The 26,477-nt window shown below is 49.0% G+C and overlaps 1 protein-coding gene across 1 annotated transcript in view; it reads left to right on the forward strand.

Annotated features, from left to right (window-relative positions):
* NOTCH4 (notch receptor 4) overlaps positions 1 to 26,477 on the forward strand; it is a 49,989-nt gene that overhangs the window by 11,405 nt on the left and 12,107 nt on the right. Inside the window, exons 6-20 of the mRNA XM_060238956.1 lie at positions 1,516 to 1,743; positions 4,452 to 4,607; positions 6,218 to 6,403; positions 9,266 to 9,379; positions 9,739 to 9,940; positions 11,332 to 11,477; positions 11,631 to 11,783; positions 13,772 to 13,920; positions 15,262 to 15,349; positions 16,725 to 16,958; positions 17,656 to 17,768; positions 19,137 to 19,549; positions 22,184 to 22,507; positions 24,133 to 24,296; positions 25,048 to 25,270. Of these exons, the coding sequence (XP_060094939.1) occupies positions 1,516 to 1,743; positions 4,452 to 4,607; positions 6,218 to 6,403; positions 9,266 to 9,379; positions 9,739 to 9,940; positions 11,332 to 11,477; positions 11,631 to 11,783; positions 13,772 to 13,920; positions 15,262 to 15,349; positions 16,725 to 16,958; positions 17,656 to 17,768; positions 19,137 to 19,549; positions 22,184 to 22,507; positions 24,133 to 24,296; positions 25,048 to 25,270 (2,893 nt within the window). The remainder of the gene's footprint in view (positions 1 to 1,515; positions 1,744 to 4,451; positions 4,608 to 6,217; positions 6,404 to 9,265; positions 9,380 to 9,738; positions 9,941 to 11,331; positions 11,478 to 11,630; positions 11,784 to 13,771; positions 13,921 to 15,261; positions 15,350 to 16,724; positions 16,959 to 17,655; positions 17,769 to 19,136; positions 19,550 to 22,183; positions 22,508 to 24,132; positions 24,297 to 25,047; positions 25,271 to 26,477) is intronic.

Below are 26,477 nucleotides of genomic sequence, written 5' to 3' on the forward strand. Positions count from 1 at the left end.
GTGGAGATTTATTCCCATAGAAAATCATGGAGAATTGATCCGCGGGTATCTGGGGCTCTGGGGGGACTGTTTTTTGAGGTAGAGGCACCAAATTTTCAGTGCAGCATCTAGTGCCCCTCCCCAAAATATCCCCCAAGTTTCAAAACGATTGGACCAGGGGGTTCAATTCTATGAGCCCCAAAAGAAGGTGCCCCTATCCTTCATTATGGAAGGAAGGCATTGAAAAGGTGTGCCGTCCCTTTAAATGTGATGGCCAGAACTGCCTTTGGAGTTCAATTATGCTTGTCACAGACTTGATCTTGGCTCCACCCCCAAAGTCTCCTGGCTCCACCCCCAAAGTCCCCAGATATTTCTTAAATTGGACTTGGCAACCCTAATGGTATAGTCCAGGGGTGGCCAAACTGCAGCTTGGGAGACACATGTGGTTCTTTCACACATTTTATGTGGCTCTTGAAGCCCCCACCTCCCCATCAGCCAGCTTAGGCATTTCTCTCTTTAAACTACTTCTCCAAGGCAAGCCAGCTGGAGGCTCAGAGAATGCATTTAAAGTTAAAGTAGTTTTCTTTCCATTTCCCCTCTCTCCCTCAAACATCTGATGTTCATGTCTTGGGCTCTCGAGCATCTGACATTTATTCTTATGTTAAGCAAGTTTGGCCCCCCCTGGTATAGTCCAATTTTATCAGATCTTGGAAGCTAAGCAGGGTTGGTACTTGGAAGGGAGACCACCAATGAAGACTCTGCAGAGGCAGCCAATGGCAAACCACCTGCTGGTCTTGAAAGCCCCATGCATCAGCTGTGACTTGACGACACTTTATGTGCACACAAAAACCCCTTGATCTAAATCACTCCGTTACTGGCTCCACAGATAAGAATTTAAGAAGAGCCCTGCTGGATCAGACCAGTGGCCCATCTTGTCTGGCATCCTCTCTCACACAGTGGCCAACCAGTTTCTCTGAAGAACCAACAACAGGGCATAGAAGCCGAGGCCCTTTAAAGGACCCAGGAACTAAAACCCTTCTAGAGTTCTGGCCCATCCTTTTCCCCCTTCCAGTGTAGTGTAGTGGTTAAGAGACAGGGCTTTTTTTGTAGCAGGAAGCTCCTTTGCATATGAGGCCACACACCCCTTATGTAGCCAGTCCTCCTGGAGCTTACAAAAAAGAGCCTTGTAAGCTCTTGGTGGATTGGCTACATCAGGGGTGTGTGGCCTAATATGCAAAGGAGTTCTTGCTACAACAAAAAAAGCTCTGAGATTGGCAGATTCTAATGTGGAGAACAAGGTTTGAATCACTACTCTTTCTCCACAGGTATCCAGCAGGGTGACCTTGGATCAGTCATGGTTCTCTCAGAGCTGTTCTCTCGAGAGCAGTTCTCTCAGAGCTCTCTTAGGCCCCACCTACTTTACAGGACGTCTGTTGTCAGGAAAGGAAGGGAAGGAGATTGTGAGCTGCTCTGACTCCTTAAGGTACAGGGAAGTGGGATATAAAAACCAACTCTTCTTCTTCTTCTCCACTCCAGGCTGGGATTGCTCCAATGACATTGATGAGTGCCATTTACGGTTGTGTCAGAATGGGGGGACCTGCCACAACACCCCAGGGGGCTTCCGCTGTATCTGCAGCAATGGCTGGGCTGGCGAGACCTGCACCCACAATGTGGACGACTGTCTCTTGGCCACCTGCTATCCCGGATCCACCTGCATCGACCGTGTGGGATCCTTCTTATGCAAATGCCCTCCCGGGCGCACAGGTAGGACTTGCAGCCAAATTCAGTAGTGGGTTGTAGGCTTGCAAACTGCCTGGACAAAAAAAGTCCCCTGATGTGCCCTGACATTTTTTTTTAACTGCTGATGTTGTTGCTGTTGTCTTTATGATTGTTGATGGTCCAAAGTTTATCCTTATTAGACAACTGCAAGTGGGGACCCACAACGAGGCTTGCCAATCCCCAGGTCCTTCCGCTTTCCCAGGCTCCTTCCCCAGAGGACCGTGTGCCTTTCCCCCTCCGGAGGCTTCAGTCTCCGATTGAAAGGTTTCCTCTTGGGATGGTGTGTCTGTGTTACTTTGAAGAAGTTGGCAGCAACTCGTGAGTAGAGGGGCCAATCCCTCGCTTCAGAGTCGTCAGAAATGGGGGCGGGGAGGGAAATGTCTGCTGAGCCCTTCATTATTCCCAGTGTGGAGATCGATTCTCATAGAGTATAATGGGGAATTGATCTGGAGGTTTTGGGGGCTCTGGGGGAGCTGTTTTTTGAGGTGGAGACACCAAATTTTCAGTATAGTATCTAGTGCCTCTCCCCAAAGTACCCCCCAAGTTTCAAAACGATTGGACCAGGGGGTCCAATTCTATGAGCCCCAAAATAAGGTGCCCCTATCCTTCATTATTTCCTATGGAAGGAAGACATTTTAAAAGGTGTGCTGTCCCTTTAAATGTGATGGCCAGAACTCCCTTGGAGTTCAATTATGCTTTTCACACCCTTGCTCCTGGCTCTGCCCCCAATGTCTCCTGGCTCCACCCCCAAAGTCCCCAGATATTTCTTGAATTGGACTTGGCAACCCTACCCACAACAAATGCAGCCCTGACCTGGATAGCCCAGGCAAGCCCGATCTCATCAGATCTTGGAAGCTAAGCAGGGCCAGCTCTGGCACATACTTGGATGGGATGGGAGATCTTGGAATACCAGCAGTTAGGACGACAGAGGCAGGCTTTATTTAGCCACCTCTCTGAATATCCTCCAGGCCCCCAGTAGGGGTCAGTTACCAGGGGTCACCATGACTTCCAGGTGCACACACACACACAAAACATAAAAATGCCACCAAAAATATTGCAAAATTGGTGCAAGCCTTCGGCCCCTCTGCACACTTCCACCTCCACTTCCTGCAGTCTTGCTGGTTAGAAGCTGATGGGAAAGTTTGTTTGTTTATTACTTCACATGTCTATCCTGCCCTTCCCGAGAGTAAAACAAATTGCATAATTTCCGAGAGTAAAACAAATTGCATAATTTCTAAAACAACTAATTCCAGTATAAAACCAAACAAACCAACTGACTAATTAAAAATTTAGCCTATTGTGGGACATTGACTGAGGTGGCGGCTATGAGGGGAAGGTTGGCTGGGCAAGGAGGCTCCTTTTCACCCACCCACTGCCTTCGCCTTCCTCCGTAAACTTTTATGTCACCTTCTAAGTGGAAGACTGCAGAGAATGGCGCTTGGCGGGAGGAGCAGGGGGTGAGGAAGGTTTATATATTTATTTAGTAGGCTTATATTCCATCCTTTCCCATAATGGGCTCAGGGCAGTTCTTCTTAACCAGCCACCTGGGTGCGCCAGTTTGGTGTAGTGGTTAAGTGCACGGACTCTTATCTGAGAGAACTCGGCTTGATTCCCCACTTCTCCACTTGCACCTGCTGGAATGGCCTTGGGTCAGCCATAGCTCTTGCAGAGCTGTCCTTGAAAGGGCAGCTGCTGTGAGAGCCCTCTCAGCCCCACCCACCTCACAGGGTGTCTGTTGTGGGGAGGAAGGTAAAGGAGATTGTAAGCAGCTCTGAGACAGATTCAGAATGGAAGGTGGGGTATAAATCCAATACTCCTTCTTTCTCTTCCTCCTATTCCTCTTCTGTGTCTCGCATTGCTGCTCTAGATCATTTCCTCTCCCCCACTGCAGCAGATTTGCATTTCAGGTGTGTGTGTGTGTGGGGGGGGGGGTTAGCCCCTCTTTTATTGTAGATATAAGGTTGGGGTGGTTTTTTTGCAAACCTGAGGGGATCCCCCAATTTTGGAGAAAAATATCTTTTTTGTCAATGTGGGCCTGAACCATAAATATATAAAAATCTATGGATGTGCCCACACTAGACTATAGAATATATTTTATACTATGAGATTATTGCTTTGCTTTATTTCATTCTTTATTAAATATTTTTACAATCTGCTAGTTGCCTTGGGTGTTTATTTATTTAAAACATTTCCGTGGTGCCTTTCCACCCAAATACAGTTCCCAAAACAGTAAATGTCAAAACAATAAAACATTTCGATATTAAAACATTTAAGACATTAAAACAGCATTTAAAATAGAGAATACATCCAGTATTTAAAGAATTCAGTAAAAACATAAACAAAACTTTAAAGGAAGGGTAGAAATTGTGTAGATAGATTGTCTTAAGAATTTTCAATATTTCACGTATAGTCCCTCATCCTCAGCAGTTCAAATGTTTATGAACATGCTGCAACAGCACTGAAACTCTGCCAATGAATGAGATGCAGTAGACTGCAGCTATTGTATAGAGGCCTCTAATGCTGTGTTACAGCCTCTGTCATTCCTTACAGTGCTGTTGCAGAATGTTCATAAACATTCCAACTGCTGAAGGTGGGAGCATCAGAGAGCATCAGATGATAGAATATGGGAGGATGTCATGCTTTTCCATGAGCTTCAGGACTGTTCCGCTAACCGCCCACATCCTCTATCACAGGCCTTCTTTGCCACCTGCCTGATGCCTGTCTCAGCAGCCCGTGCCATCCTGATGCCCACTGTGACACTGACCTCCGGACTGGCCACGCCATCTGCGTATGCCAGCAAGGTTACACTGGACCCATGTGCTATCAGGACATCGACGAGTGCCAGATGGGTAAGACGGTGGCCGTGAATGGTGGCAGCCCGTCATCAGCATGGCTATGTCCAGGGGTGAAATTCTAGCGGGAGCTCCTTTGCATATTAAGCCACACGCCCCTGATGTAGCCAATCCTCCAAGAGTTTACAAAAAAGAACCTTGTAAGCTCTTGGAGAATTGGCTACATCAGGAGAGTGTGGCATAATATGCAAAGGAGCTCCTGCTAGAATTCCACCCCTGGCTATGTCTGATCACAAGCAGGTCACCCCCACATCGGAATATACCTGGCTAGAGCTTCTCCATGTATATCCAGTAATTTCTTAGGGTTGATTCATGAAATGTGCAGCCAGATGTTTCCTGCAACGCCACAGAAAGGGCATGAAGGAAGCAGCCTGCCCCTATAGCTTGTCCTCAGCACAGCCTCCTCAGAGATAGGGAAGTCCTGTGTAGCTGTTAAAGCTCGTCAGAGACCCATGTTGTATTCTGTTCATGGCAGAGATGCGGCACAATTAAACCCACCTCTCCTGCCTCTCAGCATGGTGCAATGGTTACAGTGTTGGACTAAGATCTGGAAGTTCCAGGTTCAAATCCCTGCTTTGCCAGGCAAGCTTGCTGGGTGCCCGGGGGCCAGCCATGAGCACACAGCCTAAACCTACCTCACAGGGTTGTTGTGAGGATAAAATGGGAAAGGAGAGAATGTTGTAAGCCCCTTTAGGTCTCCATAAGGGAGAAAAGCAGGGAATAAATGAAGTAAATAAACAGATAAGATGAGCCCAAATGGTCCGAAAAGTGGATCAGGTGGGATGCTGTAGCCATCCTCTTCTGCAGGTGGAAACTTTGAGCTGGCAGGAGTCTTTACTTCATTCATAGAATCATAGAGTTGGAAGGGATCTCCAGAGTCATCTAGTCCAGCCTCCTGTACAACACAGGAAATTCACAAATACCTCCCCTACATACACCCAGAGACTTCTGTTCCATGTCAAAAACCCCTCCATGATCCCTGGCCAAACTGGCCCGGAGAAAAATTGCTGACCTGGCTCCAAAGTAGAAATCAACATTTCCCTGGGTGTGTAAGGAAGGGCCACGAGAACAAAGCACTGATGCAACCTTTCCTGCCCTCTTCCCTCTCATGATCTGCCTAACTTTGCAGAATCAGCATTGCTGTCAGATGGCCATCTAGCCGCTGTTTGAAGACCTCCAAAGTAGGAAAGTGCACCACCTCCCGAGGAAGCCTGTTCCACTGAGGAACTGCTTTGTCAGGAAGCTCTTCCTAACGTTTAGCTGAAAACTCCTTTGATTTAATTTCCACCCATTAAATCCATCCATCCACCCAGGGCCTTTTTTGTAGCAGGAACTCCTCTGCATATTAGGCTACGCCCCCTGATGTAGCCAATCCTCCTGGAACTTACAGTAGGCCCTGTACAAAGAGCCCTGTAAGCTCTTGGAGGATTGGCTACATCAGGGATTGTGGCCTAATATGCAAAGAAGTTCCCGCTACAAAAAAAGTCCTGTATCCATCCATCCATTGCAGGCTGTTATGAGCATCATGTCTCAGTGAGCTCTAGCGTTGTCATGGTACACCGTCCGCTACCTGTCTGTTCCTTCATCCACGTCTGCTGCTTTACCAGGGACGAATCCATGCGAACATGGAGGAAGCTGCCACAACACGCCCGGCTCCTTTGCCTGCCGCTGCCTCAACGGTTACACGGGCTTACGCTGTGAATCGGACCTCAATGAATGCCTCAGCCAGCCCTGCCATAACGGAGCCTCCTGCCTGGACCTACTGGACCAGTTTCAGTGTCTCTGCCCCTTGGGTAAGAAGCAAGAAGAAACCAGGGCCGATTCCCCTTGGCATGCCTGTGGGGGGTGGGGTCAAGAATTAGTGCACCAGTCACCTTACCCTGCAGATACAAGTATGGGAATCCCTCTGAAAAAAGAAGAGATGGAAGATCTCTGGCCTGCTTGGAACTACATTGAAGTAGTTGTCCTTGAAAGGGCAGCTTCTGGGAGAGCTCTCTCAGCCCCACCAGCTTTTGCCTATCTACTAAATATATAGGGTGGGGTTATAGGGTGGGAACATGATTGCATGTGACACTGTTGATACCATTATGTCGTTTTGCTGGTACAACACAGAAGTTGCAATGGGTAGCTCTAGGAATCTCCAGAAACTGATTTCTAGAGATACACATTGTCACTTCCAGGTACAACCCACTCAGTGTACTGGTACAGTGGATGCTGGCGTATGTGTGTGTGTTTCCTCCTGCTTTTTAAAACACATAGCATATATTGTTCTCCTTGCCTTATTTTATCCTCACAACAACCCTGTAAAGCAGGGGTGGGGAACCTTTTTTCTGCCAAGGGCCACATGGATATTTTATAACATCATTCGCGGGCCATAAACAATTATCAACTTAAAAAAACAGTGCTCCGCCAAGGGAGAACGATCCAAGCCAGCAAAATTAATGCAAATAATTGTTTTTCTATTTGAAGCCATTTGGGGAGAGCCTAATCTGGCACACACACAAAAACATACACACACACACACACACACACACGGCCCTCTGCCCTAGGCAAATGCATAGGTCTGGGGCTTTTTTGTAGAAAAAGCCCAGTAGGAACTCAGTATTAGACCACATCCCCTAATATTAACATATTAGGTCACACACTCATTAGCATATTAGGCCACACCCTCTGGAATAATCAAGTGCAAACTGAACTGTGGCAGTAACTTTTCCAGGCCCTGCAGCAATTCTGGTCGACAGCCAGGCCCCAGGGAGGCTGCCGCACAGTACATCTGGGCCCTGTGATCCCTGCCTGGCCCTGGGGAGGCTGCTGCACAGCGCGGCTGGGCTCCATGATCCTTGCTGGCCAGCCAGGCCCCAAGGAGGCTGCGACATGGCTCGGTTCGGCCCAGCAATTCCCGAGGGCCGCACCAAGTGACCTTGAGGGCCGTATATGGCCCTTGAGACAGAGCTTCCCCACTCCTGCCATAAAGTAAGATAGGCTGAGAGAGCATCATGGCAGATTGGGGGTTTGAACCCACATCTTTCCATTTTTAGTCTAACAGTAACAATAATTGGAACCAGGTTTGAGTCTGGGGTCACCTTTAAGACCAACAAAGCTTAATCCCAGGCAGGGGTGGAATTCTGGCAGGAGCTCCTTTGCATATTAGGCCATACCCCCCCCCGCTTGCAAGCTCTTGAAAGATTGGCTACATCAGGGGTGTGTGGCCTAATATGCAAAGGAGCTCCTGCTAGAATTCCACCCCTGAGATATAAGCTTTCATGAGGAAATGTGCACAGGAAAGGTTATACCAGAATTAAACTTCGTCGGTCTCAAAGGCACCACTGGACTCAAACTTAGTTCTCACATCTGCTTGTTAACTTGTTTGCTTCAAATTCGGATGTCTCCCTGCCAGAGTATGTACTTGAGTCTGGTTGTCTCTAATCCAAAGCAATCCCAGCTTCTGATGTTATTGGGAGGCCAACTTTTTCCTCTGCACTGCATTACATTCAAGACTGGTTTTGTGAGCTAATGTCACATCCCTGAAGCTAAAATGGAGGAAGACGGAGCCATGTATGCCGCTCTGAGATCCTGGGAGGAATGGCAAGATAAAAACACACTAAATAAATATACTCACTCTCCTCTTAGCCCATTTCCTGATGCTTATAAAGCCATCCATGGAACTGGTTGCTGCAATAAACTGGTTTAGTCTCTGGGATACAGCTGTGTTTTCTGATTTCCTCCGCATTGGCGGAGGAGGAGGAGAAGGAGAAGAAGAAATTGGATTTATACCCCGCCCTTCACTCTGAATCTCAGAGTCTCAGAGTGGCTCACAATCTCCTTTACCTTCCTCCCCCACAACAGACATCCTGAGGTAGGTGGGGCTGAGAGAGCTCTCCCAGAAGCTTAAGAGAAGCCATGCTAGATCAGGCCAATGGCCCATCCAGTCCAACACTCTGTGTCACACAGTGACAAATTTTTTTGTGGCTAATAGCCACTGATGGACCTCTGCTCCATATTTTTATCTAAACCCCTCTTGAAGGTGGCTATGCTTGAGGCCGCCACCACCTCCTGTGGCAGTGAATTCCACATGTTAATCACCCTTTGGGTGAAGAAGTACTTCCTTTTATCCGTTTTAACCTGTCTGCTCAGCAATTTCATCGAATGCCTACGAGTTCTTGTATTGTGAGAAAGGGAGAAAAGTACTTCTTTCTCTACTTTCTCCATCCCATGCATTATCTTGTAAACCTCTATCATGTCACCCCGCAGAAAGCTTCCCTTTAAAGCAGTGGCGCCCAACCTTTTTGGCACCAGGGACTGGTTTTGTGGAAGACAATTTTTCCATGGACTGGGGCTGCTGGGGCTTTTGCTGCCCCCACACCCATGGGGGGTCTTTAAATAAGGAGTAGGTGAAGGTCTCTGCCTCGCTCCGCGGCCCGGTTGTTAACAGGCCACCGACCGGTACCAGTCCACAGCCCAGGGGTTGGGGACCCCTGCTTTAACGGACAACCTCTGCCGGAGCTATGGCTGACCCAAGGCCATTCCAGCAGGTGCAAGTGGAGGAGTGGGGAATCAAACCCGGTTCTCCCAGATTAGAGTCTGTGCACTTAACCACTAAACCAAAGTGGCTCTCAGGGCGTGCTGACCTTTGCAATTTTGCCTTCCTTCAATAGGTTTTGAGGGACCCCAGTGCCAGCTGGAGGTAGACGGCTGTGTGAGCTCCCCCTGCAGGAACGGAGGCCAGTGTCAGAATTCTGCTGGGCTCTTCCACTGCATCTGCCCCCAAGGTGAGCAGTCGGGGGTGCCTCTCTGTAGAAGGGATCAGGGCAAATCCAGGATTTGTGGGGGGAGGCAAGACCCCTCAATAGGCTTCTGGGGGGGGCAACATAAACCAATCAGAGTGCTTTAGAAGCACCCCTGAATTCATCCCACTTTCCCCTCACTTCTTCCATTAATGCTGAATGTTTATTTGTGCATGGAGGATTCCATCTTGGGGCAGGGACTGGGCATCCTATTTCCTGCCAGTCGGATTTCTAAGGTTCTAAGAGAGAATGGAATTGTGGGAAGGGCAGCAGAAATAGCCGCAGGACAAGAATGGATGTGCCTGTGGAAGCTAATGACGGTGTCAAGGTTTCCCCTTCCACAGGTTTCGAGGGACACCAGTGTGAAAGAGACACAGACCGATGCCACAGTGCCCCCTGTGGGTATGGAAGCTGCATAAACATGCCAGGCTCCTTTACATGCACTTGCTCCCCTGGCTACACAGGACCCCACTGCACAGAGACGGACGACCCCTGCCGCCATTGGCAGTGTCTCAACGGGGGCAGTTGCCAAGGGACCGAATCTGGGTATGCGAGGGGCAGGGGTGGAAGGGATGATTTCCTTAGCCTGAGGACTTGGTTTGAACCAGATCTCAGAAGGATTAGCTTTCATACATACATTCGTATTTCTGCAAAAACGCTCATGTTCTCCTTTAAAAACCCTTCTTTGTTTGGAGTGAAATTGACTAGAAACTAGACCAGAAGAGGCTGACCAAGTCAGTTTCACTACTCCATTGAATTACGTGAAACTAGCTTAGTAATTACCATTTCTATTCCAGGCATGGAGACACAATTATAGGAATTAGTAGACTTTCTCTACTGCACTGAGGCTCTTCTCGGCTTCCCCCTTACCCGATTCCCACATCTACATGGGTTCATGCCAGGTAGGGTTGCCAGCCTCCATGCGGGGCCTGGAGATCTCCTGCTTTTACAACTGATCTCCAGCTAGCAGAGATCAGCTCCCCCGGAGAAAACGGCTGCTTTGAAGAGTGGACTCCATGGCATTGGACCATGCTGAGGCCCCTCCCCTCCCCTCCCCTCCCCTCCCCTCCCCAGACCTCACCCTCTCCCGGATCCACTCCCAAAGTCTCCAGGTATTTTCCAACACAGACCTGGCAATCCTAGTGCCAGGGTAGCCTTAAAGGGGAATTGGATCTTAAGAAATTATTGTCTATATGCAGATGGAAAGTCTGCATATAGACAATAATTTCTTAAGATTCAATTCTGTCTGGGGTGATCACCTTTTAAAACTAGCTCTGCACCTTTTTAATACCAATTTGTCAAGTAAATATTTTTTATCGCTTTATTTCTTTACCTGAGAGAGCTTGACCTTGGGTCCGGAAATACTCAGGAGAAAGGCGAGCAGAGAAGTATATTAAACAAAATAAAAATGAACACAAGTTTTGTATTTATTAATCCATGCGTTGCCACTTTAAAAATACCTGACCTTGCATCTGTGCCATTATCATCTGTCTGGCATAGAGAAATCGAGCAGGTGAGGTTTTCCCCACCCCTTCTCTCCCAGTCAGTAAAAGACAGGGCTTTTTTTTTAGCAAGAATGCACAGGAATGCAGTTCCAGCTGGCTTGGCATCAGGGGGTGTGGCCTGATATGCAAATGAGATCCTGCTGGGCTTTTCCTACAAAAAAAGCTCTGTGTTAAAAATGGTGCTGCCAGGAGGTGTGGCCTGATATGCAAATGAGTTCCTGCTGGGCTTTTCCGACAAAACCCCCTTTTGTGAAAAATGGTGTCATCGGGGGGTGTGGTCTAATATGCAAATGAGTTCCTGCTGGGCCTTTTCTACCAAAAAAGGCCTGGTAAAAACTTTCCTTGCTCAGTTTCTATGTGTGGTGCTGCTGTTAGAGGACAGAATCAGCCGGGGGAGAAACAGATGGCAACTCTATTCCTATTCCTTTACAGGCCGCACTGTACTTGTCTGGTGGGTTGGACTGGCCAAGACTGTGGCGTGGAGGTAGATCCCTGTGATCCCAGCCCCTGCCACCAGGGGGCCACGTGCCAGAGCCATCGAGGTGCCTTCCACTGCATCTGCCCCAGCGGCTACGTAGGTAACATGCCCCTGAATCCAAAATGGCAGCCCTTTCCTGGGCTTCCCTGCTTTTTTGTTCTGCCATGTTTTGTCAATACGCTGTAACCCTGGGGCAACTCCTGTTGTGCCCCGACTCCTGCCCTCATGCGCAATTCCCTTCCCCACCCTTCAGGTGCCACATGTGAAGAAGACGTGGATGAATGTGGTTTGAGCCCCTGCCTCAATTCTGGATCATGCCTCAATAGCCCAGGAAGTTTCCACTGTGTCTGCTCTGAAGGATACACAGGACTGAAATGCCAGCTAACCCTTGACCTTTGTTCTCCTAGTGAGTATGTAGGAGCAGGCTGTGCAAACTCACTAGCATTCCATAGGTATTTTGGAAATTTGCTAAAAATATATGAGATTAAACTTTAAAAAAATATGAAATCAAGGATGAGGTGAAATTGCAACTCCTCTTACTGTGCATTTGCTGAGATCTCATTTCTTGCCCTCCTGAAGCTGTGGTTGAATTGGAATTTATAAGAAACTATTCACAGATATCCCATGCCATGTGCAGTTTGGCCCTCTTTCTATGTTACTGTAATAGTGGTGGGAAAGAAAACCACTATCCCAATTAAGTCCCAGTTGAATAGCATCCCATGGCTTAAAAAATGCATCTTAAGTAATATCAGGAGTTAAGACTGCAATCCTATACCTGCTTTTGGGGGGTAAGCCACATTAAACATGGTGCTGGTGGAAAGTGTCATGTCACAGATGACTTATGGTAACCCTGTAGGGCAGGGGTACCCAGATGGTGCTCACGGGCACCATGTGCCTATCAACCCCTTTCCTGGCACCCACCAAGTATAGGGTTGACAATCCCCAGGTAGGCTAAGCAATACAGGAGAATCACAGACAGGAGAAAAACATACTACACAATATCGATTCCCATAGGGTATAATGGAAAATTGACCCCTGGGGCTCTAGGGGGCTGGGGGTTTTTTTGTTTTTTTTTTTAAACAGAGGCACCACATTTTCAGCGTAGCATTCAGTGCTTCTCAAATCCACCACCTCCAAGTTTCAAAAAGATTGGACCAAGGGGCCCAATTTTATGAGCCCCAAAAGAAGAGGCATTGTGTATGGATGGCTCCGCCTCCCATAGCAGCCATATTGTTGTGCCCTTCACACTATCTCAAGAGTCTGACGGTGCCCATGGGTTCAAAAAAGTTGGGGATCCCAACCGTAGGGTTTTCAAGGCAAAAGACAAACAGAGGCAGTTTGCCATTGCCTGCCTCTGCATAAGGACTCTCAAATTCTCTGGTGGTTTCCAATCCAAGTAAATAACCAGGACCTTTTAGCTTCCAAGATCTGAGGAGCTCTAACTATGCTTGGCCACCCAGATCAAGCAGGCTTTATTACAACTTAACGGAGTCCAGAGGCACCTTTAAGACCAACAAAGTTTAATTATGGGTATAAGCTTTCGAGTGCATGCCACTGGACTCAAACTTTGTTATATTGCTTCAGACCAGGGATGACCAAACTTGCTTAACATAAGAGCCATATAGAATAAATGTCAAATGTTTTGAGAGCCACAAGACATGAATTTCAGATGTTTGAGAGCCACGAGGGAGGGAGGAATGAGAGAGGGGGAGGTGTAAAGAAAACAACTTTAACTTTAAATGCATTCTCCAAGCCACTGACCAGCTTGGCCTGGAGAAGTGATTTAAAGAGACAAATGCCTTCTCCAAGCTGGCTGACAGAGCAGTGGGGGCTTTGAGAGCCACATAAAATGTGTGAAAGAGCCACATGTGGCTCCTGAGCCACAGTTTGGCCATCCCTGCTTCAGACATATAAGGCTGCCCACCAATGTTCCCTCTAAGCTGCAGAGTCTTGTGAGGAAAAATTCTACTTTCTGAGCTACTGGCATTAAAGTTGTGAGCTACTGCAGAAATTGGTTTGCTCTGGGACCATTTTTCCTGAGCTGAGACAAAAATGTGTGAGCTGGAGGCTAAAAATCTGTGAGCTCGCTCACACTAAGTCAGTTTAGAGGGGACACTGCTCCCCACCTGAATCCTTATTCCAACATGTATAGGGTCAGCTGGGACAGGCAGGCAGTTTTATGGCAGCATGGCTTCTGAGTCTTTTATCCCTTCATGGCAGTCTGAAATTTTAACGAGCAAAGTTAGTTCCAGATCAGGGAAAAGGCTCTGAAATGGAAATCATTGTCACCGGGCCATGATTCAAAGTAGAGGAAAGTTGTCAAATGAAAAATAAAGTTGCTCAGAACTCTTCATTTAGTTCTCACTTCCCGTTTCTTCCCATCCGTTGCTACAGATCCCTGTCAAAATGGAGGCCGGTGCGTCATGAAGGCTTTTGCCCCCGTTTGCCTCTGCCCTCTTGGTTGGGGAGGCTCTCTTTGCCAGCAGAAGACAACCCAGAAGGGAGAGCATTGCCCAGATCCCTCCGGAGGGGATGACTGTCAGGTGCTTTTGGGAAGTGCAGCTGTCTTAGTTGACTGCCTTGTTCCAGTTAGCTCCTGGCTAGGGTTTCCAGTTGGCCAGCTACCAGGGCTTTTTTATAGCAGGAGCTCCTTTGCATATTAGGCCACACCCCCTGATGTAACCAATCCTCCAGGAACTTACAGGGCTGTTAGTACAGTGCCTACTGTAAGCTCCAGGAGGACTGGCTACATCAGGGGTGTGGGGGCTAATAAGCAAAGGAGTTCCTGTTCTAAAAAAAAGCCCTGCCAACAACAATAACAACTAGTCAGGTTTGTTCCTGTACCTGGAACCTGTTGAGAAATCTCCTCCAACATATTCATGTAACCTAGCAGACTACATCAGGCTGTGAGCACAGCGCATGCCACGTGGTCAGCTGAGGCTGCATGAGTGTGCAAGTGTGAAAACAAAAGATACGTGGAGACTTCTTCAGATTTCCAGCTAATAAAGAGTTTATAATATGAACTCCGTTCTCTAGTTAGGAAATATTAGAATCAGCATATCTTATGTAATCTATCTGGATGTCCAGAGATGCAAAATGTGTGTCCTGCCAAGATGGTGCCAAGATGGAGAGTCTGGCAAAGTGAGTGAGAGAGAAAGGGCTGGGGGTGGGGAGAAAGAGAGAGGTGTCAAGCCAGGGGGAAGGAACTTCCCTTAGAGTAGCAGTCTATACTTCGAAGGGAGAGCAGTAGGGAAGAAAGGAAGGATGCCCCCCCCTCTCTCTCAGGAGTTGTCCTTGGGAGGGCAGCTGCTTGTGACAGCCCTCTCAGCCCCACCCACCTCACAGGGTGTCTGTTGTGGGGCGAGAAGATATAGGCGATTGTAAGTCCCTCTGAGTCTCTAATTCAGAGAGAAGGGTGGGGTATAGATCTGCAGTCTTCTTCTTCATCTGCAGTCGTTGTCATCTTCTCTCTCTCTAACTCTTTGGCAGCCCCTTCTGAAGGTTGAGGCTAAGAGACAATGCCAGGTCCTCCAGTTCCAACAGAACAATGGCTCAATTTAGTAGAAGTATCACCCGGTGACACTTTACAACATGACAGAAACATCACCTAGTTAAGCATCTACCCAAGAAACGGCTGCTAAAAGGCATAGCCACACCAGCCAGTCATATTGTTTGGCTGAGAGAGCTCTGGCAGAACTGCACTTGAGAGAACAGCTCTGAAAGAACTGTAACTGGCCCAGGGTCACCCAGCAGCTGCATGTGGAGATGTGGAGAACCAAACCAAGTTCTCCCAGATTAGAGTCCGCCGCTCTTAACCACTACACCAAACTGGCTCTCCAGAAGTAGATCCAGGCCAGATAACCCATTTTTTTTCTCACTTTCAGTGCCTGCCTGGGAAGAAGTGCCCTGACGGAGGAGTCTGTACTGAGACACCCAATGGATATTTCTGCCTGTGCCCACTGGGAACCAAAGGTATGTAGGGAAAAGAAGGGACATGATAGAGCAGGAGTGTCAAACATGCTGCCTGGGGGCCGAATCAGGCCCCCAGAGGGCTCCTATCAGGCCCTCAAGCAACTGGCTGTCATCTGCTTCCTTCTCCCTCTCTCTTGCTTCCTTCTGCATAACAGCTTGCTTTGCCAGGCTTGCTCAGTCACACAGGAGCTACAGAGCAAAGTCTCTATTTTCTCCATTGGCTGAGGCTCCTCCTTGGGGGAGGAAGGGGGGAGGGAGAGCTTGCTTTGCCGGGCTCTCTCAATTGCACAGCAGAGCTACTGAGCCAAGCCTCTCTTCCTTCTATTGACTGAGGCTCCTCCCCCTCTTAGTCCCCTAGGGAAGGAAGGAAAGAGTCAGAGCCTCTTTTGCCCAGTTCCCTGGATCCCATGGGAGAAATACAAAGAAAGCACCTTTAAGACCAAAAAGTGCTAATGTTTTAAGCATATTTTAAGTTTTTTTAAAATCTGTAATTGTGTTTGTCTGTGTTCTTTATAGTTTATATCTCTGCTGCCTAATCTTAAATAGGTGCACACATGGCCTGGCCTGACAAGGTTTCATTTATGTCAGATTCGGCCCTCATAACAAATGAGTTTGACATCCTTGTGATAGAGGGTTATAAACCTATGGAAGGGGTGGGAAGAGTTGACGAAGAGACATTTTTCTCCCTCTCCCAAAATTCCGGAACTCAAGGGCATCCAGTGGGGCTGATGAGCAGTAGATTCAAGGCAGACAAAAGGAAATCCTGCTCTACACAGAGAGTGGTTAGAAAATGGGATTCCCTGCCAGAGGGTGTAGTGATGGCCACACGAATAAACAGCTTTAAAAGGGGACTATATAGATTCATGCTGATTTAGGGGGAACACGCATGTTCAGAGGCACTAAGCCTCTGAATCCCAGAGCCAGGAAGCAAAATCAGAAGAAGGCCTTGGTCTTTATTGCCCTGTTCAGAGGAACTGGTTGGCCACTGTGTGAGACAGGATGCTGGACTAGATGGACTATTGGTCTGATTCAGCAGGGCTCTTCTTATGTTCTTATGAAAGGGGATTAGGTGAATTCATGGAGGATATGCCTATCAATGGCTCCCAGCTATGGTGACAGAGGGGAATCTTCACCTTCAGAGACACTAACCCTCTGAATCCCAGAGCCAGGAGGAGGCAACATCAGGGGAAGGCCTTGGCCTCCATACCCCGTCGTTGGCCCTGCAGAGGAGCTGGTTGGTCTCACTGTGTAAAACAGGATGCTGGACTAGATGGACTGCTGGTCTGATCTAGCAGGGCTCTTCTTATGCTCATGATAATCGAATGTTGAATTCTTGCTTGCCATAAAATGAGCCGCCCTCCCATCCTTCTTCCAGGTCCCAACTGCAGTTTGGATCCCTGTTCCCTTCCTGCTGCCCACTGCTATCATGGGGGGACCTGCTTGGCTCGGCCTGAAGGCGTTTCTTGCCTCTGCCCTCCTGGGTATGTTGGTGACCAGTGCCAGGGGGTGGTGGACCCTTGCTTCTCTCAGCCTTGCAACCCATCCGGGGCCCACAGTTGCCAATCCCATGCTCACGGCTTCCAGTGTTTATGCCTGCCAGGGTATACAGGTAAGACACAGGGGTGGGGGAGATAGGATGTGTGCTACATCATAAGAATGACTCGTGAAAGAAACTGAACAAAATCTGAGTCCAATGTGTAGGGGAGGGACGTGAGTCTGAGTCCAATGTGTGCAATGTGTAGGGGAGGGACGGTGGCTCAGTGGTAGAGCATCTGCTTGGTAAACAGAAGGTCCCAGGTTCAATCCCCAGCATCCCCAACTAAAAAGGGTCCAGGCACGTATACAACTGGAAATTCTGGTTATATATTCTGGTTGTATACAGTGCGTGTGTTATTTGCAGGTGATGGTGTGGTTAGACAGTTCATGAGTGGGGGAGGGGAGGAAGGGTTGCATCAGTGCTTGGTTCTCATGGGCCTTTCTTACATGCCCAGGAAAATGCTGATCACCACTTTGGGGTCAGGAAGCAATTTTTCTCCCACCCAATTTGGTCAGGGATCCTGGAGGTTCCCCCCCCCCCCCATCTCCTGGGTATGAAGCAGGGGTTACTGGGGGTTTGTCGGGGGAGGTATTTGTGATTTTCCTGTATTGTGCAGGGAGTTAGCCTAGAGGACCCTGGAGATCCCTTTTAACTCTGATTCTAAAGTGCCACTGGACTCAATCTTTGTTCTGCTGTTTCAGGCCAACATGAATAGCACCTAGGGAAAAGTGACAATTCCTCTTATTTTGTTTCCCTTCCTCTCCCCCAGGGATTCTGTGTGAGTCTGTGATGGACAGGTGTCAGCCCAACCCATGCCTCAATGGTGGAAGCTGCCATGCAGTGCCCGACGGTCCTCTGGAATTCATCTGCCACTGCCCCCAGGTAAGAATGGAGCTGGCCAAATACACCTGGGTTGCAAAGATGGGAGTGAGAACAGGAGCTGAACTGTTGAAATCCATCTGGGTGATCATGTCTTGATTTGACTGAGGTCAGAAACCAGATGCGAGGGAACTCATTCCCCAAACTTGCAGACTGTGGCATGGAAAAACAAGAAGGGGCTTTAGCCTCCCCCCACAAACACACTTTCCCCAACCTGAAACACACCAGGAAGTATTATTTGCCCAACTGGGGAGCTGCACTTGTACTGATTGGTAGCAGAGTTTCAGTTTTCTTAGCTCAGACCGATTTCTTACCCACCCTACGCCGCTCTGACGTTCCTCTTTTCAGCGCGGCGTCCTTCTGATTTCCTACTATCTGCCCCGGGGCTTCAACTTCCGTTGCCATTTTTGCGCGGCAAAGAGAAACTGGCTTTTAGCAGTTTCTCTTTGCCGCACAAAAACGGCGACACAAGCTGAAGCCCCAGGGCAGATAGTGGGAAATCGGAAGGATGCCACGCTGGAAAGAGGAACATCAGAGCGGCGTAGGGTGGGTAAGAAATTGATCTCAGTCTTGTCTCCTCTGACTATCAGTGGCTCTCTGGCGTCTCCAGCAGGGAAGATCTTTCCCAGCACTTGATACCTCTATCTGAAGATGCCGAGGACTGAATCAAGGACCTTCTGAGGGCAAAACAGATGTTCTGCCACTGAATCTCAGACCATCCAAAGGGCTGATCAGAGTCTCTGAGCTGTTATCTCAGATAATGGCAGCTGCTGTTACGGGGTGGGAGAGTTTTAGAGGGCAGCCATGTTGTTCTGCAGGAGAAGGGCAAGATTAGAATCCATAGCAGGGAGTTTCATTGCACATTTCAGCAAAGCGCCCACATGACTTCCAGTGTGACCCAGAAGTGACATAGGCACATCAGGGACATTGGGGTGACCAGTGCGCTTTTTTGGAGAAAAAGCCCAGCAGGAACTCATTTGCATATTAGGCCACATTCCCTGACATCACCATTGTTTCACACAGGGCTTTTTGTGGGAAAAGTCCAACAGGAACTCATTTTCATATCACCCCCCTGATGTTGCCAATGTTTCACACCGGGCATTTTGTAGAAAAAGCCCAGCAGGGACTCATTTGCATATTAGGCCACACCCCCTGACACCATGCCAGCCAGAACTGCTGCATTCCTGTGTGTTCCTGCTCAAAAAAAGCCCTGGGGACAACGCTGTGGTTTTAGGGCTGGTATAAGACAGGGTTCTGTTTTTGTTTTTAAACCAGATAAAAGCTAGGTGTGGCTTTTGATTGTGCTGTCACTCAACCAAAAGTAGCCTGTGTTGAGGCCAAAAAACCCCACCATCTTCTTTCCCTACTTAGGGCTATGACGGAGCCACCTGTGACCAGCATGCTCCTCTGTGTGGGGTCCTCTATTGCCATAATGGAGGCGTCTGCATTTCCCACCCATCTGGACCCCAATGCCTGTGCTTCGAAGGATTCTCCGGACCAGACTGCCGCCTGCCGCGATGCTCTTCCGGATCCTGCCCTGCTCTCAACACTACCGTCGATTGCCAGCAGGTGGCAGGAGACGGACGTTGCGACCGAGCCTGCAGCTCCCCGGAGACCCGCTGGGATGGAGGGGACTGTTCCCTGGGGGTGCTGGACCCCTGGGAGAGCTGCCCCCGGCGGGATCTGTGCTGGACGTCTTTCCGGGATGGACAATGCCACCATCATTGCGATAATGAGGGTTGCCTGTTTGATGGTTATGACTGCACACAGCAGATGCGGTGCAAGTGAGTTTCCACCCAGGGATATTCCCAAGAGAGTTGCTCACAGTGGTGGAGAGAAATGCCCTGGCTCTTTAATAGGGGGTTAATATGTAGAAATGGTCAGTTGAAGCTTTTCATAGAGATAAGAACGTAAGAGAACATAAGAGAAGCCATGTTGGATCTGGCCAACGGCCCACCCAGTCCAGCACACTGTGTCACATAAGAGAAGCCATGTTGGATCAGGCCAATGGCCCATCCAGTCCAACACTCTGTGTCACATAAGAGAAGCCATGTTGGATCTGGCCAATGGCCCACCCAGTCCAGCACACTGTGTCACATAAGAACATAAGAGAAGCCATGTTGGATCTGGCCAATGGCCCACCCAGTCCAGCACACTGTGTCACATAAGAGAAGCCATGTTGGATCAGGCCAATGGCCCACCCAGTCCAGCACACTGTGTCACATAAGAACATAAGAGAAGCCATGTTGGATCTGGCCAATGGCCCACCCAGTCCAGCACACTGTGTCACATAAGAACATAAGAGAAGCCATGTTGGATCTGGCCAACGGCCCACCCAGTCCAGCACACTGTGTCACATAAGAGAAGCCATGTTGGATCAGGCCAATGGCCCACCCAGTCCAGCACACTGTGTCACATAAGAGAAGCCATGTTGGATCTGGCCAACGGCCCACCCAGTCCAGCACACTGTGTCACATAAGAGAAGCCATGTTGGATCTGGCCAACGGCCCACCCAGTCCAGCACACTGTGTCACATAAGAGAAGCCATGTTGGATCAGGCCAACGGCCCACCCAGTCCAGCACACTGTGTCACATAAGAGAAGCCATGTTGGATCAGGCCAACGGCCCACCCAGTCCAGCACACTGTGTCACATAAGAGAAGCCATGTTGGATCAGGCCAATGGCCCATCCAGTCCAACACTCTGTGTCACATAAGAGAAGCCATGTTGGATCTGGCCAATGGCCCACCCAGTCCAGCACACTGTGTCACACAGTAACCAAAACCCAGATGCCATCAGGAGGTCCACCAGCGGGGCCAGAACGTCAGAAGCCCTCCCATTGTTACCCCCCGAGCACCAAGAAGACAGAACTTCATTGCCCCAGACATAATGTTCCCTGATGGGCTCCACTCCGGTGAAAGAACATATAGAGCAGCGGTCTATGAGTGGCTATTCGCCACAAGGTCTAGAGCAGGCAGGGTTGCCAAGTCCAATTCAAGAAATATCTGGGGATTTTGGGGGTGGAGCCAGGAACCAGGCTGCGACAAGCATAACTGAAATCCAAAGGGAGTTCTGGCCATCACATTTAAAGGGACCACACACCTTTTAAATGCCTTCCCTCCATTGGAACTAATTAAGGATAGGGGCACCTTCTTTGAGGGCTCATAGAATTGGACCCCCTGGTCAAATCCTTTTGAAACCTGAAGGATGTTTTGAGGAGAGGTATTGGATGCTATGCTGCAAATTTGGTGCTTCTACCTCAAAAAACAGCCCTCCCAGATAACCGTAGATCAATTCTCTATTATACCCTATGGGAATTGGTCTCCATAGGGAATAATGGAGTGCCCAGCAGACATTTCCCTCCCCCTCCAGTTTTCTGATGACCCTGAAGCAGGGAAGGGCCTCCAGACTGAGGGATCCCCTACCCCACCTGGGGATTGGCAACCTAAAGGGAACACTCTGTGTGAGACAGTGATGCTCTGTATTCCAGGTGTTTGGGGGGGGGCAACAGTGGGAGGGCTTCTGGAGTTCTGCCCCCACTGGTGGACCACCTGATGGCACCTGAGTTTGGGCCACTGTGCAACACAGAGTGTTGGACTGGAGGGGCCATTAGCCTGATTTGACATGGCTTCTCATATGTTCTTAACTCAGCCTCACCTACCTTACAAGGTGCCTGTTGCGGGGAGAGGAAGGGAAGGCAATTGTAAGCTGCTCTGAGATTCCTTAAGATAGAGAAAAGGGAGGTATAAAAAAACCTCCTTCAGGTTAGGTGTTCATAGGCATCATGGGGGTAGGTACCAGGGCTTTTTTTGTTGCAGGAGAGCCAGTTTGGTGCAGTGGTTAAGTGCACAGGCTCTTATCTGGGAGAACTGGGTTTGATTCCCCACTCCTCCACTTGCACCTGCTGGAATGGCCTTGGGTCAGCCATAGCTTTCACAGAAGTTGTCCTTGAAAGGGGAGCTGCTGTGAAAGCTCTCTTAGCCCCACCTACCTCACGGGGTGTCTATTGTGGGGGCAGGCGGGGGGGGAAGGTAAAGAAGACTGTGACCGCTCTGAGACTCTGAGATTCAGAGTATAGGGCAGGATATAAATCAAATATCTTCTTTGCATATTAGGTCACACCTCCCTGATGTAGCCAGGCCTGGAGCTTACAGTAGGCCCTGTACTAAGTGCTCTGTAAGCTCTTGGAGGAATGGCTACATCAAGGGGTGTGGCCTAATATGCAAAGGAGTTCCTGCTACAAAAAAAAGCCCCGATAAGCACACTGGAGACCCCTAGGCAGTTCAGTGGGCTTTGAGTATATTACTCTCCGTTCACATACACATCATTTATACATTACCTCATGGCATGCTTCAGGGTTTGAGGTTCCCTTTCTGGAGCATGCCATTCAGCCACCTTTGTCCCTTTTCTTCCCCTCAGCCCCCTATATGAGCGATATTGCCGGGACCACTTCTCTGATGGATATTGTGATGGAGGCTGCGACACGGCCTTCTGCGGCTGGGATGGGGGAGACTGCTGGTCCGCCTCCACGGAGGGTCAAGCATTGGGCCTGGTTATCCTGCTACCCCAAGAAGCACTGCGCCAGTTCCTGCATTCCCTGGCTGTTGCCCTGCGTGGGGCACTACGGCTTCAACGGGATCTTCAGGGCAGAGAGAGAGTTTACCCCTACACGGGAAAAGAAGAGCTTGGAAGCAGGAGCAATTGGACAGGGCCTGAGGAGAAAGCCACTGTCGAGAGCATTGGGTAAGAGAGACCCTCGCTCTGTATGGACAACTCAGTTTGTCTGTTCCACATAATCACTGCCTGAGGCACATACCCTTGGGCTCTTGGCTCATAGCCTAGAGCTCACAGCCTTGTATGACAGCAAACATCACCAACCAGGAACAGCCCAGGGTATCTTTATTTTGTTGGTGTCTGTGGTCCTTTATTGTATATGTGGAAACCTGGTTGGTTTTGCCGGGTGTCTTATTGTGAGCCACTCTGGGTCTCTGTGAGGAGAAAGGTGGCATTCAACTGTCATAAATAAATTGTCCTGACACACTTCAGCACAAGCATTCAGAAATTCTTCACTTACCCACTGGAGAGCCAGTTTGGCGTAGTGGTTAAGTGTGTAGACTCTTACCTGGGTGAACCAGGTTTGATTCCCCACTCCTCCACATGCCCCTGCTGATGTGACCTTGGGTCAGTCACAAGTTCTCACAAAGCTGTTCTGCTCAAGAGCGGTTTTTGTTAGATCTCTCTCAGCTCCACCTACCCCACAGAGTGTCTGCTGCGAGGAGGGGAAGGGAAGGAGATTATAAACCCCTCTGAGACTCTTTCAGATAATAAAAGGGTGGGGTATAAATCTAATCCTTCAGATAGTAAAGGGCAGGGTCTAAATATAATATCCTCCTCCATCCTCCTTGCACTCTATCAAATGTGAAGCCACAACCTGTCCATTTCTATACAGGACATTTTTCTCTGGGCTTCTTAGCAGCCCTACTATGAGCATATGTCTGATCCTTCCTCAAAGTTTTAGATATAGAGGGGCAATTGCCACGTTTCCTCCAAGTTGCAAAGTTTATTTAGTATTGAGATTAGGGTGGTCTGGTTCCTGCTGTGTCCTGTGTGCCTTTCACACCTGTCAGTCAGGTTGCCACTTTCCAGGCAGCATCTGGAGAGCTCCCGCTAGTACAACTGGTCTCCAGATGACCAAAATCAGTTCTGCTGAAGAAAATGGCTGCTTTGAAGGGTGGCTTCTATATGGCATTCTATCCTGCTGAGGTCCCTCCCCTCCTCAAACCCCCCTCCCCAGGCTCCATTCCCCACCCACCCCCCAAAAAACTTCAGGTATTTCCCAACCCAGAGCTGGCAACCCTAACTCAGGGTGAGAGGCAGGCAACTAATAAAACTCCCCCTAGATTCTCCTTGTTAGGAAACTGTCATACAGCTACAAGAATCACAGAAACACAAACCAACAAATAAAAGTGGCAAGCATAATATTCTAGGGCAGGGGTGGCCAAACGCACTTAATGTAAGAGCCACACAAAGAACAAACATCAGTTGTCTGAGAGCTGCAAGACATGAGGGAGGGAGGGAAATAGATGGGGAGAGAGAGGTGGAAAGAAACCAACTTTAACTTCAAATGCATTCTCCAAGCCACTTGCTGGCTTGGCTTGGAGAAGTGATTTAAAGAGACAAATGCCATCTCCCAAGCTGGCCAATGGGGCAGTGGGGGCCTTGAGAGCCACACAACATGTGTGGAAGAGCCACATGTGGCTCCCAAGCCGCAGTTTGGCCACCCCTGCTCTAGAGCCTTTTGCCTGACCCACCTTTCTAGCTATTCTTTCTCTGATGTCACTCTCCCTTCTTTGTCTTTTTCATCACAGGTATACTATTTTCCTGGCCATGGATGAGAAGCGGTGCTCAGGGCTGTGCCCCACATCCCCCAGATCTGCTCTGAATTTCCTGGGGGCCTTAGCAGCCAAAGGGACCCTCGAATCCCTCGTGCCATACACAGTGGTAGCTGCCTGGATTGAGTCTGCAAAAATCGGTATGTGGGACTTGGAACTTCAGCGCGGTCCGAGAGAAAATCAAGACTGTGGGGCTGGGAGTCCAAGGGTCAGGTTCTGGGGACTTGGTTTTAGGGCCTCAGATTAGGGTTGCCAAGTCTGTGTTGGGAAATACCTGGAGACAAAGGCAGGGCAGGGTTTGGGGAGGGGAGAGGCCTCAACATGGTGCAGTGTCAGAATCCACCCTTCCAAAAAGCCATTTTCTCCAGGAGAGCTGGTCTCTGCCAGCTAGAGATCAGCTGTGAAAACAAGAGATCTCCAGGCCCCACTTGGAGGCTGGCAACCCTACCTCAGATGGAAATTGCAGGGCTATCAACTAGTACACACACAGGAATGGCTTCTTTTAAGGCCTATCATTACCACCGCCTGTGTACAGGTGTATGTATGATCCAGGTGGGTAGCGGGGTTGGTCTGAAGCTATAGAATACGGTTGGAGTCCAGTGGCACCTTTAAGACCAACACAGTTTTATTCAAGTCATGAGCTTTCATGTGCACACACACTTATTCAGATACAATGAAAGAAAACCATCCAAACTTATAGACAGAGAGTTGCCCAGGACTGGGTTGGGAGGTGAAGCCTGGGAAAGGCATGATTTGAGAAGGGGAAGGACCTCAGCAGGGTATAATGCCTCAAAGAACCCTGGGACATGTAGGCTTCTGTGATTTATGTTAGCAGTCAGTGAAGTAATGGACAAGGACAAGAGTTTCACACTCCGTTCTTCCTGCCTTCAGATCCTCTGGCCTTAGCTTCCCATTTTCCTGGGCCTCTTGTTTACTGCGTGGTGGCCGGAGTTGTGGCGGTTGTGCTGGGCATCTTTTTGGGGGTGTGGAGGATCCGCCGGCCCCAACGGCAGGAACAGGGCTTGCTCTGGTTCCCACCTGGATTTGCTCCGCGGCAGGGCAAGAAACGGCGGTGCCGGAGAGAACCGGTGGGCGAAGACGCCATCGGACTGAAGTGAGTATGAAGAAAGACAGATGGTAGTGATCATGCTCACAATGGGCGCGTAGGCCTGCCAGGTGGGCCCTATATATAAGAATACAGAGGCAATGGTGGAAAATGCCATCAAGACTTACCTGACATTATTGGGATATTTGGTTAATATAGCAGAGTTTGCCCTGTCATGCAATTGCGATACTGAGTGCAACAAATAAATCTCCCAAGAAGTATATTGCAAAAAAGGTAAACTTAGGTTTGTTCGAGTAGATCCAGTTCACATGCAGGTTGCAGTTAGGATTCAGTTGCAGTCTGGACACTTTGGGGGTGGAGCCAGGAGAGGGCGGGGTTTGAGGAGGGGAGGGTTTTCACCTCAGCAGGGTACAATGCCGAAGAGTCCACCCTCCAAAGCAGCCATTTTCCCCAGGGGTGCTGTTCTCTGCTTTTTATTTGTTGTTCAGTCACACAGTCGAGTCCGACTCTTTGCGACCCCATGGACAAAGTCACGCCAGGCCCTCCTGTCTTCCACCATCCTACGAAGTTTGCTCAAATTCGTGTTTGTTACATCAGTAACGCTGTCCAGCCGTCTCATCTTGTGCCGTCCCCTTCTTCTTTTGCCTTCTGTCTTTCCCAGCATCAGGGTCGTCTCCAGTGAGTGCTCCCTTCTCATTCGGTGGCCAAAGTATTTGAGCTTCAGCTTCAGCATCTGACCTTCCAGGGAACAGTCTGGGTAGCTGAAGATAATTTGTAAAAGCGGGAGATCTCCAGGTGCCACTTGGATTATTGGCAATTAAACACTAATTATACAAAAATATATTCTATATATTTTGTGAATCAATAACAATGTCACGTGTGTGAGCAAACATAAAAATCAATAACCATAACAACTTAATACATGTTCTTCTCTCTTTTATATGACTCGAGAAATCCCGCTAACCTGGGAACCGACAGACCAGCAGTTCAAACTTAACTGAACTCCACTGCAATCATTTTAGTGATTTCTATAATGGATTGCTGCCTTGCCGTGATGAGAGGGCTTGTGCGGTTCAGTGAGGCTGTGGGCTATGCCATGCAGGGCCACCCAAGATGGACAAGCCACAGCTGAGAACCCAGACTAAATGTGATCCACTAGAGAAGGAAATGGCAAAGCACTCCAGTATCCTTGCCAAGAAAACCCCATGAACAGAAACAAAAGGCTAAAAGATATGGCGCTGGAAGATGAGCCCCT

The sequence above is a fragment of the Heteronotia binoei genome, chromosome 5 (genome assembly GCF_032191835.1).
Source record: "Heteronotia binoei isolate CCM8104 ecotype False Entrance Well chromosome 5, APGP_CSIRO_Hbin_v1, whole genome shotgun sequence".
Classification (NCBI taxonomy): Eukaryota; Metazoa; Chordata; class Lepidosauria; order Squamata; family Gekkonidae; genus Heteronotia; species Heteronotia binoei.